At 40.3% G+C, this 22434-nt stretch overlaps 1 protein-coding gene across 2 annotated transcripts in view; it reads left to right on the forward strand.

The window, feature by feature from the left end:
* The window catches only part of dars2 (aspartyl-tRNA synthetase 2, mitochondrial), a 38329-nt gene that overhangs the window by 6598 nt on the left and 9297 nt on the right, over positions 1-22434 (forward strand). For both annotated transcript variants that reach the window (XM_062993009.1, XM_062993010.1), the window contains exons 5-12: positions 276-371; positions 963-1086; positions 1178-1224; positions 2578-2684; positions 4602-4671; positions 11281-11460; positions 11753-11860; positions 13443-13505. In XM_062993009.1, the coding sequence (XP_062849079.1) occupies positions 276-371; positions 963-1086; positions 1178-1224; positions 2578-2684; positions 4602-4671; positions 11281-11460; positions 11753-11860; positions 13443-13505 (795 nt within the window). The remainder of the gene's footprint in view (positions 1-275; positions 372-962; positions 1087-1177; positions 1225-2577; positions 2685-4601; positions 4672-11280; positions 11461-11752; positions 11861-13442; positions 13506-22434) is intronic.

Consider the following 22434-nt stretch of genomic DNA (forward strand, 5'->3'; position numbering starts at 1 on the left):
CCATTGCATGTGTTGCGGGTAAGTAATGTTAACACATGCTGACGCTAGGGACTCTTGTTGTTTACGAGTCATTGTTTTGTTGTCATGAGTCTAGTCCGAGTCATTTGAAACGAGTCAGAGTCGAGACTGAAGTCGCTGTGTGTGCGACTTACGTGCGACTCGCGACTCGAGTCCCCATCTCTGGCTGACTCTACCCCATATCATGACCATTTTCCGTTCTGTCCCAGCTTTTTGTAATTTGGGGTTGTATGTGTTGCTATTTTTTGTTATTTTAGAACATGACCACCGGAGAGATTGAAGTGTGTGCTGAGAGCATTGAGGTGTTCAACACCTGTCGTAAACTGCCTTTCGAGATTAAAGACTTTGTCAAGGTAAGTTTTATAGAGTTTTATAGAGATTATAGGGTATAGGGTCAAGAGTAATCAAAATGGTTTAAGCTCCACCACTGCCAGGTTGCCACTGTCGGGCCCTTGCACAAGGCCCTTAACCTTCAATTGCTTAGACAGTATGCTGTCACAGTACTGTAAGCCGCTTTGGATAAAAGCATCTGCTAAATGATGAAAATGTAAATTATATTATTTTATATTTTTCACAATGGTTTCTTGTCAAGGGTTGATTGGGAGGGGGTGCAAGTTTAAGGCGCACATCCAAAAAAGTTGAAAACCACGATATAAACAATTCATCTTGTTTGAAAAGTCGTCTTGCATTGAAAAGGTCAGCGGCAAACTGGGTCAAATTTTATTCAGATCGAAATGTGGGCTCAGCGGCAAGGGGTAAAAACCGAGCCTCAAAGCGGAGAATCGATCAAGTCAAGCGGTATTGCTGTGTATCATGTGAATACAGCCATAGGTTGATTTATGCATTTTTTCAACAGTCATAGCTAAAATTAATAAATACATTGATAAAAAAATGACCTAGATTGGACAAACCCCTAATTTCATTTGTGTATTTTCTCATGGCAGAAATCGGAAGCTCTCAGGATGCAGTACAGGTACCTCGATCTCCGCTCCTCTCGAATGCAGTACAATCTGAGACTGAGATCACGACTTGTGATGAAAATGCGAGAGTACCTTTGCAATCTACACGGTAAGAATTAAAATAAACCACATTTCAGTCTCGCTTGCAATGTAAAGGACGTAACGGTTTTTCAATTTCTAAATTTCTGAATTTCTTTCAGGATTTGTGGATTTGGAGACACCAACACTGTTTAAACGAACCCCTGGGGTAGGTTTCCTTCTTCTTTACTGATTTAAATAGACATTATGGGTATTTTTTTCAAGTCTTTTGGGATCTACCTGGATTTAGGCAGCTTATCCCATTCTTTATGGCAGATCCTCTCAGTTCCCCTTAGATTGGATGGATCTTTAGGTCTTTCCAGATGTTCACTGAGGTCTAAATAGGCTTTTTTATAGCCTAGTGGTTAAGATACTGAACTAGTAATCAAAAGGTCACTGGTTCAAGCCCCACCACTGCCAGATTGCTGCTGCTGGGCTCTTAAGCATGGCCCTTAACCCTCAATTGCTCAGACAGTATACTATCACAGTACTGTAAGTCGCTTTACCACAGCCCCATACCATGACACCCTGGTTTTCGGACTTGTTCCTGATAACAGTCTGGATGGTCATTTTCGTCTTTGGTCCAGAGCATACAGCGTCCATTTTTTCCAAAAAAGACCTGGAATGCTGATTTATCTGACCACAATACACGTTTCTACTGTGTGATGGTCCATCCTAGATGACTCTAAGCCCAGAGAAGTTGACGCCGCTTCTGGAATGGTTAACTTGGGGTAAATTTGGGGATGTATTGTAGTACGTTTCCATAAAATTGTCGGCATTTGGAATTTTATTTTGTTTATTTGAAGGATATTATTCGTTTTCAGCTCCTGAGTATCAGCATTGGTATCAGTGTTAGTCATAACAGACCCACCAGTCTAAAAACCAGACCTTGGTAAAACACGCTAACACACCAGAGCTGACATTTCGAACTCTTTGATTCGAATCTCAGCTCTGCTATTCGGCAGGCAGGGCGCCTACATGAACAACGATTGGCTGCTGTTCATACAGGGCGGGAGCCGGACTAGCATTCCTCATAACTGATGCAATTACGACACCTGCTGGCTGATTGATGTCGCCTGCACAGAGTCGAGGGATAATGCGTTTATCAAGGTGTGGCTGTCTGTACACAAAGCTGATCCGCATATGAACTCGCCTTGTGCAGGTGAAAAGATGCAGTCGGCTACTGCACACATGTCGGAGGGGCGTGTGTCAATTTAAAGAAACTCCAGAGGCCTGCACAGAGCCCTGAGGCTTTCTTGACCAACATCAGTGCCCAGCCATACAAATGCTGTCATATTTGGATTGATTTGGCACACATTTACCCAGACATACCTCAGTCTTGTTATAGCTAAAAATATCACATAGAGTTACTGTATTTTAATACCATTTTTAATATGGGATGTCCACCAAGCTCATGGTCAGGTGTCCAAATACTTTTGGCCATATAGTGTATTTTTATAACTTGGACTGTGGATTTGATTGTGTTTTTTTTAAACCTTAGCTCTTATGCTTTATTTGCCAGGGTGCCAAAGAGTTTGTGGTGCCGTCTGGAGAGCCCGGGAAGTTCTACTCTCTTCCACAAAGCCCACAACAGTTCAAGCAACTTCTGATGGTGGCAGGTTTTGACAGGTATGAATAAACCTGCCTGTTTTCGGGCTTTACACTGAACTTAACCTAATAGTGATCAGTACAGACCGACAGAGTGGGTAGCACTGTCACCTCACAGCAAGAAGGTCCTGGGTTTGATTCCCAGGTGGAATCGTCTGGGTTCTTTTTGTGTGGAGTTTGCATGTTCTCCCCATGTCTGAGTAGGTTTCCTCCCACAGAGGGAGACGTCCAAGTGATGTGAATAGGAGATAAAAAATTGTCCATGACTGTTTGAAATTAAAAACGTAAGACGATGAATCTTGTGTAAAACCTGAGATTAAAACCCTAATAAAAAAATATTGGCATATTTCCAGCTGATACTGATCTGTTTGCAGAATGTTTTTAATATATCGGTTTGGTTTTGAATGACAGTATGTAGCTCTTATTACTAAAACTTTAGATTTAACTCTGCCGTTTATTGATTTTTTTCTTTTGGCAGATGTAGGTCAGAGACATTTCTGCTTATTTCTTTAAACATGCCTTTAATATGAGCATTGGATGCCTTTTCATATCGTCTTTTTTTCTTCCTTTCTTTCATTTTTCTTTGTCTGTCTGTCTTTTTATCTTTCTTTCTTTCCATATCCTCTATACCTATATTTTCTTTCTTTCTTTCTTTCTTTCTTTCTTTCTTTCTTTCTTTCTTTCTTTCTTTCTTGCTTTCTTGCTTTCTTTCTTTCTTGCTTTCTTGCTTTCTTGCTTTTCTTTCCCTTGCTTTGTCTGTCTGTCTGTCTATATTTTAATATCTTTCATTTTTTTCTTTCTTTTCATATCTTTTTTCTTTTCTTTTTCATATTTTTCAAATTTTCTTCTTTCTTTTTCATTTCTTTCTTTCTTGCTTTCTTTTATTTTTTTGTTTCCTTCCTTTCATATCTTTCATTTTTTAATTTCTTTTCATATTTTTTTCTTTTGTTCTTTTTTCTTTTCATGTATTTCTATCCTTTTGTTCTTTCTTTTACCATTTATTTATCATTTATTTTATTTTTATAATTATTATTATTACCATTTATTCTTTTATTTTTTTCTTTCTTTTCATATCCTCTATACCTATATATCTTTCTTTTTTTTTTTCATATCTTTTTTCACATTTTTCAAATTTTCTTTCTTTTTCATTTCTTTCTTTCTTGCTTTCTTTCATTTTTTTGTTTCCTTCCTTTCATATCTTTCATTTTTTTAATTTCTTTTATTCATATTTTTTTCTTTAGTTTTTTTTCTTTTCATGTATTTCTATCCTATTTATAATTCTATATTTATAATTTCTATATAATTTATAATTTATTTTATTTTTATAATTATTATTATTACCCTTTCTTTTTTTATTTTTTATTTCTTTTCATATCTTTCTTTCTTTTTCTTTCTTTTCATATCTTCCTTTTCTTTCTTTAATTTTTTCTTTTCTTTTATTCTTTCTTTTCTTTCTTTCTTTTTTCCTTTTCATATCTTCCTTTTTTTTTCTTTCTGTCTCTTTCTGTCTTTTTATATCTTCCTTTTCTTTTTTCTTTTCATATCTTCCTTTTCTTTCTTTGTTTTCTTTCTTTATGTATTTCTTTTCATATCTTATTTTTCTTTCTTTCTTTTCATTTCTTTCTTTCTGTCATTTTATTTCTTCCTTTCCTTTTTTCTTTCATATCTTCCTTTTCCTTTCTTTCTTTTTTTAATTTTTTTTCTTTTCTTTTTTTTTTTTTTTCTTCTTCTCATATATTCCTTTCTTCTTTTACTTTCCTTTCTTTGTATGTCTGTCTTTCTTTTCATATTTCATTTTTTCTTTTTTTCTTTTTTTTTTCAGATGTAGGTCTGAGCCACTTCTGCTTATGTCTTCACACATGCCTTTAAACCAGAATTTTAATTACAGGACTAAAACACCCACATGTTTATTCATTTGTCTGTGTGCTATAACGGCAGGTACTTTCAGCTGGCACGCTGCTACAGAGACGAGGGCTCCAAGCCTGACAGACAGCCTGAATTCACACAGGTAACCACACAAAGCCGGGCGTCCAGCCTCGTTCTGCATGTAAGACTTTCACAATCTGGTCTGGATGTTATGAAACCTGCGCTCGGAGGATCTGTCTTTATTCGCCTCCTACGCTCACCATTCGCGCTGCTAACAGGATTCAGGGGAGTTCAGTCAGAATGTCACGTTGGGCTGAATTGTGGGATTGATCCAGTGAATAATCAGTTTTAACAGTGTGACGGGTATTAGTGCACGACAAGCTTCGACAAAGCTCAGGGAATGAACTTGAAAGGACGAGCTTTAGTTCGGTTTGCATACGTGTGACGTTTTAAGAAAATCAGCCTAATTGACGATGCTGATCCTTACAAACCATCAAGCTGTTACTGCACGGAGTTACAGTATTGTCGTATAATATTGTCGCATAGCAACTGTGCAGGGAAAAATATTCTATAGTGTACTCAAAGTGCTAAAAATATTAAAATTAATTTTTTTAAATAAATGTGGTGTGCTATACTATTTAATCAATAAATTTTTCTGTAATCTTATTTACCAAAGGAAAAAGGTTAGCCAATACCAACTGGTCCTATGGTTTATATATATAAAAATAGAAATTTGCTAATACAGTAGACCCTTGACTTACGAATTTAATTGGTTCCAAAGGGTTGTTCTTAAGTCAAAATGTTTGTTAGTTAAACCTATTTTTCCCATAATAAATAATGTAAATAGAATTAATCCGTGCCAGACCTCCCAAACCACCCCTTACCTAACCTTTCTAATATCTCAAATGGTCTTTTTTTGTATATTTTTCCTTAAATCTTAAATTATAGAATAGACATTCCTGCAATAAACAATAATGAACAACAAAACACAGTAGTACTGTACTGTACATAAAAACACACATCACATTTCAGTACAGTACGTGTGCTGTACCATACACCGTAATACGTTTCCTTCTTTTTGTATAAAATGTATCTACCAGAAACAACAACTCTCATATTTCTCTATTATCTCCTTCTTTATTTCAATAGTGTTGTGAAAGAAAGAATACTTTGCTCAGCCGACTTCCTTCTTCTACCTCATTTACTGTCCCCTCTGTCTGATACACAGTGAGAACAACAAATAGTAATAATTTTTTTCATTTTCTTACCACTGCGCTTTCTCTGCACCTTCTTTGGGGACATTTTAATATAAAATTTTACAAAATATAAAGAAAACACCGACCACTGTTTGAATGTTTGCTCACTGTATATATATATATATATATATATATATATATATATATATATATATATATATATATATATATATATATACAGGGGTTGGACAAAATAACTGAAACACCTGTCATTTTAGTGTGGTAGGTTTCATGGCTAAATTGGACCAGTCTGGTGGCCAATCTTCATTAATTGCACATTGTACCAGTAAGAGCAGAGTGTGAAGGTTCAATTAGCAGGGTAAGAGCAAGTTTTGCTCAAAATATTGCAATGCACACAACATTATGGGTGACATACCAGAGTTCAAAAGAGGACAAATTGTTGGTGCACGTCTTGCTGGTGCATCTGTGACCAAGACAGCAAGTCTTTGTGATGTATCAAGAGCCACGGTATCCAGGGTAATGTCAGCATACCACCAAGAAGGACAAACCACATCCAACAGGATTAACTGTGGACGCAAGAGGAAGCTGTCTGAAAGGGATGTTCGGGTGCTAACCCGGATTGTATCCAAAAAACATAAAACCACGGCTGCCCAGATCACGGCAGAATTAAATGTGCACCTCAATTCTCCTGTTTCCACCAGAACTGTCCGTCGGGAGCTCCACAGGGTCAATATACATGGCCGGGCTGCTATAGCCAAACCTTTGGTCACTCGTGCCAATGCCAAACGTCGGTTTCAATGGTGCAAGGAGCGCAAATCTTGGGCTGTGGACAATGTGAAACATGTATTGTTCTCTGATGAGTCCACCTTTACTGTTTTCCCCACATCCGGGAGAGTTACGGTGTGGAGAAGCCCCAAAGAAGCGTACCACCCAGACTGTTGCATGCCCAGAGTGAAGCATGGGGGTGGATCAGTGATGGTTTGGGCTGCCATATCATGGCATTCCCTTGGCCCAATACTTGTGCTAGATGGGCGCGTCACTGCCAAGGACTACCGAACCATTCTGGAGGACCATGTGCATCCAATGGCGGTGCCGTGTATCAGGATGACAATGCACCAATACACACAGCAAGACTGGTGAAAGATTGGTTTGATGAACATGAAAGTGAAGTTGAACATCTCCCATGGCCTGCACAGTCACCAGATCTAAATATTATTGAGCCACTTTGGGGTGTTTTGGAGAAGCGAGTCAGGAAACGTTTTCCTCCACCAGCATCACGTAGTGACCTGGCCACTATCCTGCAAGAAGAATGGCTTAAAATCCCTCTGACCACTGTGCAGGACTTGTATATGTCATTTCCAAGACGAATTGACGCTGTATTGGCCGCAAAAGGAGGCCCTACACCATACTAATAAATTATTGTGGTCTAAAACCAGGTGTTTCAGTTATTTTGTCCAACCCCTGTATATATATATATATATATATATATATATACAGTGTATCACAAAAGTGAGTACACCCCTCACATTTCTGCAAATATTTTATTATATCTTTTCATGGGACAACACTATAGAACTAAAACTTGGATATAACTTAGAGTAGTCAGTGTACAACTTATATAGCAGTGTAGATTTACTGTCTTCTGAAAATAACTCAACACACAGCCATTAATGTCTAAATGGCTGGCAACATAAGTGAGTACACCCCACAGTGAACATGTCCAAATTGTGCCCAAAGTGTCAATATTTTGTGTGACCACCATTATTATCCAGCACTGCCTTAACCCTCCTGGGCATGGAATTCACCAGAGCTGCACAGGTTGCTACTGGAATCCTCTTCCACTCCTCCATGATGACATCACGGAGCTGGTGGATGTTAGACACCTTGAACTGCTCCACCTTCCACTTGAGGATGCACCACAGGTGCTCAATTGGGTTTAGTCCATCACCTTTACCTTCAGCTTCCTCAGCAAGGCAGTTGTCATCTTGGAGGTTGTGTTTGGGGTCGTTATCCTGTTGGAAAACTGCCATGAGGCCCAGTTTTCGAAGGGAGGGGATCATGCTCTGTTTCAGAATGTCACAGTACATGTTGGAATTCATGTTTCCCTCAATGAACTGCAGCTCCCCAGTGCCAGCAACACTCATGCAGCCCAAGACCATGATGCTACCACCACCATGCTTGACTGTAGGTAAGATACAGTTGTCTTGGTACTTCTCACCAGGGCGCCGCCACACATGCTGGACACCATCTGAGCCAAACAAGTTTATCTTGGTCTCGTCAGACCACAGGGCATTCCAGTAATCCATGTTCTTGGACTGCTTGTCTTCAGCAAACTGTTTGCTGGCTTTCTTGTGCGTCAGCTTCCTTCTGGGATGACGACCATGCAGACCGAGTTGATGCAGTGTGCGGCGTATGGTCTGAGCACTGACAGGCTGACCTCCCACGTCTTCAACCTCTGCAGCAATGCTGGCAGCACTCATGTGTCTATTTTTTAAAGCCAACCTCTGGATATGACGCCGAACACGTGGACTCGACTTCTTTGGTCGACCCTGGCGAAGCCTGTTCCGAGTGGAACCTGTCCTGGAAAACCGCTGTATGACCTTGGCCACCATGCTGTAGCTCAGTTTCAGGGTGTTAGCAATCTTCTTATAGCCCAGGCCATCTTTGTGGAGAGCAACAATTCTATTTCTCACATCCTCAGAGAGTTCTTTGCCATGAGGTGCCATGTTGAATATCCAGTGGCCAGTATGAGAGAATTGTACCCAAAACACCAAATTTAACAGCCCTGCTCCCCATTTACACCTGGGACCTTGACACATGACACCAGGGAGGGACAATGACACATTTGGGCACAATTTGGACATGTTCACTGTGGGGTGTACTCACTTATGTTGCCAGCTATTTAGACATTAATGGCTGTGTGTTGAGTTATTTTCAGAAGACAGTAAATCTACACTGCTATACAAGCTGTACACTGACTACTCTAAGTTATATCCAAGTTTCATGTCTATAGTGTTGTCCCATGAAAAGATATAATGAAATATTTGCAGAAATGTGAGGGGTGTACTCACTTTTGTGATACACTGTGTATCACAAAAGTGAGTACACCCCTCACATTTCTGCAAATATTTCATTATATCTTTTCATGGGACAACACTATAGAGCCAGCATTGCTGCAGAGGTTGAAGACGTGGGAGGTCAGCCTGTCAGTGCTCAGACCATACGCCGCTCACTGCATCAACTCGGTCTGCATGGTCGTCATCCCAGAAGGAAGCTGACGCACAAGAAAGCCCGCAAACAGTTTGCTGAAGACAAGCAGTCCAAGAACATGGATTACTGGAATGCCCTGTGGTCTGACGAGACCAAGATAAACTTGTTTGGCTCAGATGGTGTCCAGCATGTGTGGCGGCGCCCTGGTGAGAAGTACCAAGACAACTGTATCTTGCCTACAGTCAAGCATGGTGGTGGTAGCATCATGGTATTGGGCTGCATGAGTGTTGCTGGCACTGGGGAGCTGCAGTTCATTGAGAGGAACATGAATTCCAACATGTACTGTGACATTCTGAAACAGAGCATGATCCCCTCCCTTCGAAAACTGGGCCTCATGGCAGTTTTCCAACAGGATAACGACCCCAAACACAACCTCCAAGATGACAACTGCCTTTTTGAGGAAGCTGAAGGTAAAGGTGATGGACTAAACCCAATTGAGCACCTGTGGCGCATCCTCAAGTGGAAGGTGGAGGAGTTCAAGGTGTCTAACATCCACCAGCTCCGTGATGTCATCATGGAGGAGTGGAAGAGGATTCCAGTAGCAACCTGTGCAGCTCTGGTGAATTCCATGCCCAGGAGGGTTAAGGTAGTGCTGGATAATAATGGTGGTCACACAAAATATTGACACTTTGGGCACAATTTGGACATGTTCACTGTGGGGTGTACTCACTTATGTTGCCAGCCATTTAGACATTAATGGCTGTGTGTTGAGTTATTTTCAGAAAACAGTAAATCTACACTGCTATACAAGCTGTACACTGACTACTCTAAGTTATATCCAAGTTTTATTTCTATAGTGTTGTCCCATGAAAAGATATAATAAAATATTTGCAGAAATGTGAGGGGTGTACTCACTTTTGTGATACACTGTATATATATATATATATATATATATATATATATATATATATATATATATATATATATATATGAGAGAGAGAGAGAGAGAGATTTTTATTTTTATTTTAAAAAGACCTTTATTACAATATTTACTATAACAAATCTTTTACAACCTCAGAGTACATACATGTTGCAAAGCATAAAAATGAGCATAATTAGAATGTAAAATGCAGTTCATGTTCAATCAATTTGCATACGGCTTCTCTACAACACCATATTCTTTCAAAGCTATCAAGATCGTGCATTCATTTATAATAGTGGAAATCAACTAATATTCTAGATTTTATCAATTTAACAAAGAGTAAAACTGCATCTTGCCCAGACTGTTTGTCTACTTTATTCTTCCTACTAATATAATTTGCCATCTTAGCTTGACCTAAGATAAAGTTAATCAATTTACACATGTTTTGAGAGAGAGAGAGAGAGAGAGAGAGAGAGGTGGTTGGAGTCAACTTGTTCGTGACGTCACGTGTTTTGCAAATTTCGTTTTGTAATCTGAAATTTGTTTGTACAAGTTGAAAAAGATCATTCGTAACCCAAAATGTTTGTATGGTAAACGGTTCGTAACTCAAGGGTCTACTGTAATTGGGTTCAGCTAGGTTAGACACAACCATAGTTGATTGTGAATCTAAACATCAAGTAAATAGAAGGTTTTTTTTTTAGCATTTGGTTGAACTAGGTTGCAGGTATGAAGTTTGAGGGGGCATAAGGCCGGGCGGTATGACCAAAAATTTGTATCATGGTGTTTTTTAGGATTCTGACAGTTTCACGGTATATCATGGTATGTTTTTTTTTTGTTTGACTGGGACATTTTATATGTCTGTGGCTGATTTTACTGTCATAAATTCAGAATATATAAGTTTTAAATTCACTATGTATATAATGAAGGTTTCGAGTACTATAAGCTTTGCTCGGCCCCACAAAATGACACACTATATGTTGGAATCAGTACGAGTGAAACAGGTGCAGTAAATAACATTTTTATTGTTTATATAATATTAACAAATAAAACGACGTTCGAAAAGTGGACGACTTTAAATATCTCAGATTCCAGTTCATAACGTTGAAACAGCGACTGATGTGAAGTATTTTCGCCCAGTAAGACAAACCTGGAATCCAATGGTTTAATTAATGCTCTGAAAGCCTCTTTCTCGACTGTCTATAGAGGAATTGTGTCCTTGCATATGAGGATTGTTGCTGCGTTTGTAATGTCAATGCTTGACAAACCGTACAGTAAATAGTGTATTAGTAGTCTGTTCTAAACTGCCGACATGCCTCGTTTCTTTGGCAGGTGGTCTTCCTCTCTTTATCCTCCATCTGTTTTTGTTTCTAATGCTTTTGTACCATGTATCTGCCCCCTGCAGGTGGACATTGAGATGTCCTTTGTGGAGCAGGCTGGAATCAAGGCTCTGATCGAAGGCTTGCTTCAATACTCCTGGCCGGAGGAAAAAGGATCCCTGAGTGTCCCTTTTACCAGCATGACTTACGAGGAGGCCATGAAAGATTATGGAGTGGACAAACCTGACACCAGATTCGACATGAAGGTGAGTGTACTAATCTGTAGTATGATACAATATTCAGAATAAATGAATAAGGGCGTGAGTGCATGCAAGTATGATCACATTGGCCAATGACTATACATGATCCATAGCTTATAAAGACGCAGTGACTGGCTTCACATGTCTTAAAGGAAACAGGTCTCTTACCCCTCCTGATTGGTCCATTGTTAATAGGTGAGCAATTATGGAATTAAGGACAGGACAGAAACAGAGGAAATACAAACTAAAATATGTTGAAATGTTTGTAGACTAACAACGTATTTATGATGATGTATAGCTGGTGGATGTCACCGAGACGCTCCAGAACACACAGATTGAGTTCATCAGGGAAGCAATCGACCAACCAGGCGGTTGTATACAGGCCGTCTGTGTTCCAGAGGGAGCTGTAAGTAGATGTGAGGAGGATATGACTCTCTCACTCTCTCTCATTTACCTTTTCTTTCTTTCCTTTCTTATATTTATTCATTCTTCCTTTCTTTTTTTCTTTCTTTCTTTTCTTATATTCATGAATTATTTCTTTCTGTCTCTTTTTTCGTTTTAATTTAATTATTTCTTACTTTATTTTTTTCTTTTTTATTAATTTTTTCTTTCTTTTTTCTTTCTTTTGTTCTTTTTTTCTTTTCATATCATTCATTCATTCTTTTTTTCTTTTTCTTTCTGCATTCTATCTTTCTTTTTTCTTTCTGCATTCTAACTTTCTTTTTTCTTTCTGCATTCTAACTTTCTTTTTTCTTTTATTAATTTTCTTTATTTTTGTATTTTTCTTTCTTTTTTTATCATTCTTTCTTTCTTCTTTCTGTCTCTTTTCATCTTTAATTTTTTTCTTTCTTTCCATCTTTAATTTCTTTTTTCTTTCATACGTTTGTTTTTTTCATTTCTTTCTTTCTGTCTTTCTTTCTTTCTTTCTGTCTTTTTTCTTTCTGCATTCTGTCTGTTTTTCTTTTTTGATATCATCTTTTATTTTCTTTCTTTCTTTCTTTCTTTCTTTCTTTCTTTCTTTCTTTCTTTCTTTCTGCATTTTCATATCATCTTTCTTCCTGCATTCTGTCTGTTTTTTCATATCATCTTTCTTTCTGCACTCTGTCTTTCTTTCTGTCTTTCTTTCTTTCTTGCTTGCTTTCTTGCTTTCTTGCTTTCTTTCTTGCTTTCTTTCTTTCTTTCTTTCTTTCTTTAATTTCTTTTTTTTCTTTCTTCTTTACTTTCTTCTTTTTGTTTTTTCTTTCTTTCTTTTTTTCTTCCTACTTTTTCTTTCTTTTCTTATCATTCATTCACTATTTCTTTTTTAATTTAATTATTCTTTAATTCTTTCTTTTTTCATTATATCTTTCTTTCTTTTTATATTTTTGTCTCTTTCTTTCTGGATGACTGAACGGAAATTAACCAATTGTACCTACTAAGCTTTTAAATTTTTTCTGTAACAGTAAAAAGATTCACAATGTTAAATGATGTGCCTAGTTTTTAATCACACATTCAAATGACCCAGTATCACATGAATTCACAAAGCATAGAGTACACGGTACAAAAGAAGGTCATTTATTATTTCAAACTCCTCCTGACCCAGGGCAATGTCATTTATTGAAGAAAGAAGAGCAATCATTTCTTTTATGCAGGTTGATTTTCCACTTTCTTGCCATTAAATAGATTTCTCACGGCCCACTTATGTTAACAAGGACTTCTTTTGCTAAAATGTCATGTCATGTTGCTACGCCGTCATCGTTTTGCGATGGTTGGCTGCACAGATGGGTCAGCTTTCTGCCATGTCCTCTGTGTGGTGTCGCTCGTAGCAAAGTAGATCCTGATAATCCCGTCTGCAGTGGATAAAAATGTAAAAAAAAAAAAAAGCTTTCCAACAAGCTAATTTAATTATTCTTCTTGCCCGTGCATAAATATTTACTTTGCATTTGCACATTTTGTAAGTGTAGAATTGGTGTAAACAGCAGGATGATTTGCATGTGTTGCGTTTTCAGAAGCACTTGAACAGCAAGGACGTGAGATTTCTCAAACAAGAAGCCAATACTCTCTTTAACCAAGTAAGCTGTTTACATTTTATCTCTCTGTGTGTTTTAAATGCCAAGTCAATGATGATTGATCTTCTTCTCATTCATTCATTGAATTAGTGGCTGTTTTATTCTTAACAGGGTTAAAAACACTGGGTGCAATGCAAACAAGCAAACTGATAAAGGGGGTACCATTCACCCACAGTGGATCGAAATGTATTTTGACCCCTTGACATGCACACACCGATCAGGCATAACATTATGACCACCTTCCTAATATTGTGTCAGCCCTGACCCATCGAGGCATGGACTCCACTAGACCAGTTAGACTAGTTAGCAGCAGGTGGGGCCTCCATGGATCGGACTTGTTTGTCCAGCACATCCCACGGATGCTCGATTGGATTGAGATCTGGGGAATTTGGAGGCCAAGTCAACACCTCAAACTCGTTGTTGTGCTCCTCAAACCATTCCTGAAGCATTTTTGCTTGGTGGCATTATCCTGCTGAAAGAGGCCATCCCCTGAAAGGGTGTACATGGTCTGGAACAATGCTTAGGTAGGTGGTACGTGTCAAAGTAACATCCACATGGATGGCAGGACCCAAGGTTTCCCAGCAGAACATTGCCCAAAGCATCACACTGCCTCCATCGGGTTGTGTTCTCCACCTGTCAGTGGTCATAATGTTATGCCTGGTCGGTGTATATAAACCGACCAGATTATTCACTTTAACATACTAAAAATGTTTGTACATCTTAATTGGTGTCCATCTGTGACAATTTGTACAGAAAGTCACGTCTGCGTATATAAGAGCCCAAAAAAACAAAGCAAAGTCCAAGTAACTGTGTGTCCAAAAAATATGATAAAAAAAACAAGGGATTGATTAATTCAGCCAATACTAAACATCACTGAAAGAAAACATCCCCCACAGTGCAGGCAAACTCAGACTGGGTAAACAGTTCATCTTTTAACACATCAGTGACCCAAAGCATAGAGCCAAAACAACACTAGAGTGGATTCATTGAGTTGCCCAGCCAAAGTCCAAACAGAAAGACACTGGGCTGTCTGGACTAGGAATGGAAGCTCATTCCACCACTGAGGAACCAACATTAAACAGCAAGATCTTGCCTTACAAGCATGCTTAGACCCCACAAAGGGGCAGCTTGTTTGAAGGTGTGTCATTCTAAATGAAGATTCTGAAATGCAGAGTCTGAAACCTAATCCTGGCCTCCTCTTTTGGCTAGAATTTATTCTAACCTAGTCATTTCCAATTCCCAATTGTAAGTCCACTGGTGCTTGCGTTCCCTTCGTTCTGTCCAAGGAGCGCTGTAGACCAGGGGTGTCAACCTCACGGCCCGCGGGCCAGATCCGGCACGCCACGTCATTTTATGAGAGCTTAAACGACTGTACGATTGTTGTGCTGGTTCGAGTCGTTACACAGACGCACTTATAATTTAATGGGACTCCTGCGCCTTTAAACGGCAACCGGTGACATCGTAGTCATGGCAACTAACTTTGACCTTCGCTGAGAAGCCATGTGACTTTTACGGCAAAAGAACGCGGGTAGTAATGTAAACAATAATAATAAATATAAATAATTATCTTGCAGTATAATACCAAAGCATCGTCTGTAAGTAGTGGCGTTTATATTCTCAGTTGTTTGTAAGTGTTTAGTGAGTATATCACAGCGTTTTAGTTACAAATTTACCGTAATTAAATACAATTGTTACCGTTACTATAGCAATTAGTATCTTTACACAAAATGCTAACTCCTTAGCGCTATTTTACGTTTGGTTAAATCTCATATTGTACCAGATGTAACACTTGACTACAGCTGTGTGCTTTTACTGTATTAAGTTCTTTATTGTTTTTATTGTTTGTATTTTTACTTTATTCTGGTGCACACGGTGTATCACACAGCTGGGAAGCAAATAAAACCGACTGTATTCTGAAGAGAGCTGTCTGTCTGTCTAGCTGAGCAAGGGGGATAAACTATTAGTGAGGGCAGAACAATTGTCTTAAAATACACTGTAAACTCCTACATTAACTGCATCTTTCAAAATGCATGCTGATTTTGTGACCTGCAAAGTGACGCATCCCGCCAGTAGATGATGTTAAGAAATATTTACACATAATCCCAAAATGTACAAGAAGATAATAAGAAAATTAAGCAGAAGGAGGAAATTTAATGAAAATGAAAACAAGTTTGTGCTTCAGGAAGAGAAAACGGTGCGTCTCTTGTGTTATGAGGCTGTCTCTGTGGTAAAGGAGGACAATATAAATGCAGAATTTAGCCTCCAAGAAAAACAACAGGCTGCAATCACAGCAGAATACGTTACAATCGGCCCTTTGAGGGCCACAATAATGCTGATGTGGCCCTCGGTGAAAATGAGTTTGACACCCCTGCTGTAGACAAACATGTGCCCCCTCACAACAAACCGCTTCTTATCACCTGCTAGTGTTGGGCTTTCACACAGAACCTTATCATGTACAAAGAGACACTCTATGCTCCATGTGACACTCCTCCATACTTGGAGATCGCTCCTAGCAGTGGCGACAACAAGAAACCCCACACAGCCAACTGTGTCTATGTGGATGCCCGGCCAGGTGTCAGCAGGTCTCGGCAGTGGTGTGCTACCACGTTAGACAGGTGCGCCACCCGTCATCCGGCAGTGTCGTTTAATTCTCCACCTCCCCTTGTCCTTCTCCCGCCATCTCCGTATCCCTCCCTTCATCCCTCCCCTTCCTCTCAATTACAGCAGCATCACAGCAGCCGAGATACAGACAGCCTCTGATGAAATATTTATCTGAGGGGTAAAATCCCTAATAGAGGGAGCTATCACAGTAAAAGTGTACTTACCCAGAGGCAAGGTTAGATCACAATGGAGAGCTGATTTCGCAGGCTCCTCACGCGTGCTCGGAAGAAACGGAATGATAAATTTACACTTCCTCCGCGGTTCGGGTTGCTTACTCCGAACTCCGCCGTGACAAATGTGTGGTAGTAATTTGCACTCCGTGGTGATTTGGCCTGTTTGAACTCATTTTATTTAAGTGTCCCTAAGCACGTTGTACTTAATTAATTGTCCATGGGATTTAATACTGGAATATGAGATTCGTGTGTGTGTGTACAAATCGTCCCAAATTAACTACCTGCATTTGTTATATGTACCATGTGCTCGCATTTTCTTTACATTCACAACCCTGGCAGTATGTATTGAAAATAGGTGGAACCTCATTTCTTAAGTAGAATGCTTCCATGGCCACAGGTGTATAAAACCAAGCACATAGGCATGCAGACTGCTTCTACAAACATTAGTGAAAGAATGGGTCGCTCTTAGGAGCTCAGTGAATTCCAGCGTGGTACCGTGATAGGATGCCACCTGTGCAACAAGTCCAGTCGACTGTAAGTGGTATTATAACAAAGTGGAAGCGATCAGGAACGACAGCAACTCAGCCACCAAGTGGTAGGCCACGTAAAATGACAGAGCGGGGTCAGCGGATGCTGAGGCGCATAGTGCGCAGAGGTCGCCGACTTTCTGCAGAGTCGATTGCTGTAGACCTCCAAACTTCATGTGGCCTTCAGATTAGCTCAAGAACAGTGTTTAGAGAGCTTCATGGAATGGGTTTCCATGGCCGAGCAGCTGCATCCAAGCCTTACATCACCAAGTGCAATGCAAAGCGTCGGATGCGGTGGTGTAAAGCACGTTGCCACTGGACTCCGAAGTGATGAATCACTCTGCTCCTTCCGGAAATCCGATGGACGAGTCTGGGTTTTGCGGTCGCCAGGAGAACGGTACTTGTCTGACTGCGTTGTGCCGAGTGTAAAGTTTGGTGGAGGGGGGATTATGGTGTGGGGTTGTTTTTCAGGAGTTGGGCTCAGCCCTTTAGTTCCAGTGAAAGGAACTCTTATTCAGCATACCAAGAGATTTTGGACAATTTCATGCTCCCTACTTTGTGGGAACAGTTTGGGGATGGCCCCTTCCTGTTCCAACATGACTGCGCACCAGTGCACAAGTAAGGTCCATAAAGAGTCCTGACCTCAACCCGATAGAACAACTTTGGGATGAATTAGAGCGGAGCCTGCGAGCCAGGCCTTCTCGTCCAACATCTGTGTCTGACCTCACAAATGCGCTTCTGGAAGAATGATCAAAAGCCTTCCCAGAAGAGTTGAAGCTGTTATAGCTGCAAAGCGTGGGCCGACATCATATTAAACCCTATGGATTAAGAATGGGACATCACTCAAGTTCATATGCGTGTGAAGGCAGACGAGTGAATACTTTTGTAGTGTACATCTTGCTTCGTAAACACATTTAATCCGAAACCCAGCAACCTTTACAAAAAGCCACACCATTACTAACAATTACTATCTCATTACCAAGAACTAATTCTAACAAATAAAATTCAATACCCACTTCAAAACAAGCGCTTTGTTAATGGTAATTTTAATTTACTGTCCTTGGGCGTGCATAAATATGTATTTTGCATTTGCACATTTTGCAGTAAACAGTGTACAAAAATCAGCAATGCAATATTAACAATTTTACCTCACGTTGTTTAGAAAACACATCCAAACAAGCGCTTTTTAATTGCTATTTTAATTGCAAATGCTAATTCAATTAATTGTCCTTGCCCGTGCATAAATATGTATTTTGCATTTGCACATTCTGTACGTGCGACATTGGTGTAAACAGCATGATGATTTACATGTTTTGCATTTTCCGAAGCACTTAAACAGCAAGGACGTGAGATTGCTCAAACAGCCGAAAATCTGCCCGTATATAAGCATGGCCGCTCAAAGTTGACTCGCTTCTTCAGGAATAGGCGATATACATCTTGCTTCGTAAACACATTCAACCTGAAACCCAGCGACCTTTACAAAAATCAAGACCATTACTACAAACTACCAACCCATTAACAATAGCAATTCACTCACTCACTCACTTTCTTAACCACTTATCCAATGGGTGGGGAAGGGGGGGGGGGGGGGTGTGCTGGAGTCTGTCCCAGCTTTTCAATGGACGCAAGGCACACAGTACCACCCTGGACTGGGCGCCAGTCCATCGCAGGGCAGATACACACACGCACGCACACTTACACACACCCATTCACCTATAGGGCAATTCAGTGTCTCCAATTAACCTGACTGCATGTTTTCGGACTGTGGGAGGAAACCGGAGTTCCCGGAGGAAATCCAAACAGACACGGGGAGAACATGCAAACTCCGCACAGAAAGGACCCGGCCCGCCTCGCCTGGGGATCGAACCCAGGACCTTCTTGCCGTGAGGCGATAGCTAATAGCTCATTCTAACAAATAAAATGCTTATTACCTTTAATTACAGTGTTGCAAAAATAAAATAAGTAAAACACGCTAGCACACCAGAGCTGGGATTTCGAACTCGTCGGTTCAAATCTCACCTCTACAACCGGCAGGCTGGGCACCTACGCTAACAACGATTGGCTGTTGTTCAAAGGGGGGTGCCTGACAGGACCTCATAACTGATGCAATTACGATCTCTGCTGCCTGATTAATGCCGTCTGCACATAGACTAGAGATAATACATTAATCAGGGTGTGGCTCTCCATACACAAAGCTGATCCGCATATGAACTCGTGCTGGTAAAAAGATGCAGTCGGTTACTGCACACCTGTCGGAGGGACCGTGTGCCGGCTGGTCTCGGCTCTCCTCAGCCAGGGTGGAGGTCAACATCAGTAGAGAGGAGGCGTAATGCATTGGGTGATTGGATATGACTAGATTGGGAGGAAAATCCCTTTTGCTTGGGAGGTGAGGTACATTGACAAATTGTACAGTGTAGTAATTGTATGCTCACTGTGTTTATCTGTATGGTAGGTGGATCTTATAAATTAATCAATACATGTATCTAATAATGTGGCCAATTAGTGTATTATCAAATTCTTTAAATACATAATCAGTTTAAATGTTAGCAATGGGTTTTGCATAAGAATGGGTGTCCACATACTTTTGGCCACTTTTTAAACAGTTACATGTAGACGTGCACATTAGCTTATGCAGGTAATTTGCTTTGACAAATTGCACCCAGAGATAAATTCCACTCCGAACGCATTCATAATGAAGAGCGGAGTGGCCGATAAAGAAGCGCTTGTTCTGCTGAATAATTAAAGGTGATTATTGTTTCTCCTGATGAAATTAGTTGTTGCTAATGTGACGGTAATGGGGTGGATTTTCTAAATGACTTTTTAGGGCGCGTGATGTGCTAAGGCAGCTCCATGTTTTACTGTCACAAGCTTTTGAGTTGATGGGAGACCCCTTTCTGCACACCCCTTTCCACGTTTTATTACATTACAGACTCATTCTATAATAGACTGAGTTCTTTTTTTTGCCTCAAACTAGGGATAACGTTTTTTTGTTCTCGATCCCGATCATTAATTTTGATCCCGATCCGATACCGAGTCTCAAACCGATACTTCTATTTTCTAGATATTGTTTAGATAAGAACTAAATAATACTGTTCACACAGTGCACACTTCAAGTACATTACAGTTATTCAAATTAATCCAATGTATATGTTTAACAAGTGAATAGCTCTGCAGTGCTGTAGGAAAAAAATTGCAAAATAAAAGTAAACAAACTTAGTGCAGCATTGTAGTAGTAAAACTAGAACACTCAAAATGAAGTGAAGGTTCTTTTTGAGGAAAATCAGCATCTCTGCCGTGTTAGCGGACAGCCGGTTCCTCTTCTCGTCATATAATAATAAACTCGCTGTATTCGACTGAGTGTTTATATTTTAGGTGCCGTATCAAATTGGTAGTAATTGTAGATCGTTTGGTTAAATGATATCTGGTTTGTTTCTTACGAGCCTCCGTACTTGTATGCGTGTTGTAACTGTAACAAACTTTTCTGTGGTTGTATTGTGACAATGGTTTGATGGACGTTTCTTCGCGAAGTGAGTGTGTTTTGACCCTTTGGGGCTTTTATAGTGCATGGAATAGCGTGCTTGGCTAACGCGATGACTCTAGCTGTCCGCTATTCGTTACCGTAACAGAAGAAGTTAATAAAGTGTTCTGCTCCCGACAATTTGTGATTATACCATGTATTTATTTCTTTATTTAGCAAGTGCATCACTACGTTGTTTTGTAAACCGGAGTGATCCTTGACTCACACACCATATAAATAGTAAAATTCTACAGTAATGAACGCAGCTCTGCTCCTACCGCCTTGTGAAACGCTCGCATTGCAGACATTACACTTCACTGTTGGACTTGTTTCACTTTCCAGTTTAAAGTATTTCCACACAGCGGACATGCTGACGTAAAACAAAGGATCGGGTTTAGGATCGACCTTAGTAAAGCCGATACCGATCAGTTAAAAAATGCCTTGATCGGCCCCGATTCCGATCTTTGAGATCGGATTGGGACATCCCTACCTCAAACATCTACACACAATCGCCACTCCTTTGTTCTCTTGGCTGTGTGCTTTGGGTCGTTGTCATGTAAGAAGGTAAACCTTCGCCCCAGTCTGAGGTCTTCAAGGATCTGCGTGTACTTAGCTGCATTCATCTTTCCCTCTACCAGGACTGGTCGCCCTGGTCCAGCTGCTGAAAAACATCCCCACGTCGTGATACTACCGCCACCATGCTTCACTGTAGTGATGGCATTAGCCGGGTGATAAGCGGTGCCTGGTTTCCTCCAGACGTGACGCTTGGAATCTTGTTTCTCATGGTTTGAGAGTCCTCTTGGTGCCTTTTTGCAAACTCCAAGCAGGCTGTCATGTGCCTTTTACTAAGGAGTCGCTTCTGTCTGGCCACTCTACCATAAAGGCGGGATTTGTGGAGTGCTGCCTGCTGGATGATTGATCTTCTCATAGGTTCTCCCACCTTCACAAGGATACGCTGGAGCTCTGTCAGAGTGACCCTCAGGTTCCTGCTCACATCCCTGGCCAAGGCCCGTCTTCCCCGATTACGCAGGTTGGCCGGGCGGCCAGGTCTAGGAAGATTTTTGGTGGTTCTAAACTTCTTCCATTGACGAATGATGGTGGACACTGTACCCTTCTCCAGATCTATGCCTTGACACAATCCTGTTTCTGAGGTCTGCAGATGATTCCTTTGACCCCATGGCTTGGAGTTTGCTCTGATATGCACTGTCAGCTGTGGGACCTTATATAGGCAGGTGTTGGCAATCCCCTGGTCAATCATGTCCAATCAATTGGATTTACCACAGGTGGACTCCAGTTAAATTGTAGAAACATCTCAAGCAGTATCAGTGAAAACAAAATGCACCTCAGCTCATTTTTGGGTGTCATATCAAAGGGTGTGCAGACTTTTTATCTTGATGTTTTATTTTGTCCTGTGCTGGAGATCCAGATTCTGTGAAGGTCAGTGTTGAGCCCCAGTGATTTCACTGCCATGTTTGTTCCATCTTATTCATTCAGTGCCTCTGGCATTCTTCTCTAAAGCCAGTCATGCTCTGATGTACTGTCACTTTCTTCCTTTCTGTGGTTTGTTTTGAGTTTGATCTGGTACTGTACACCAAGTGAAAGTCTCCTCATTTATCTACAGTCATATGATGAAGTTCGGCCATCAGGGTAAATTTTAATTGGTCATTTATTTGAATGAAGATAAGTCAGTATATGTTGTATAGGAAGCAAACATTGCACATTTAAATCCACAATTACTGTTCATTTATAACTGAATAAATACAAATTGTGCACGGCAGGTGTTTAAATAAAAAAATTCCATGTTTTCTAAGTAAACTAAGTTAACACATCCTCTACCAGAAACTTTTACCCAGTTACATTATGCTTCCTCTCTACTGGTGCTGACCTCCGCCCCGACTGAGGAGAGCGAACTGACACACTCCCCCTCCGACACGTGTGCAGTAGCCGACTGCATCTTTTCACCTGCATGAGGCGAGTTCATATGCGGATCAGATTTGTGTACAGAGAGCCACACCCTGATCAGCATTATCCCTCAACCCCGTGCAGACGCCATC

The sequence above is a fragment of the Trichomycterus rosablanca genome, chromosome 4 (genome assembly GCF_030014385.1).
Source record: "Trichomycterus rosablanca isolate fTriRos1 chromosome 4, fTriRos1.hap1, whole genome shotgun sequence".
Lineage (NCBI taxonomy): Eukaryota > Metazoa > Chordata > Actinopteri > Siluriformes > Trichomycteridae > Trichomycterus > Trichomycterus rosablanca.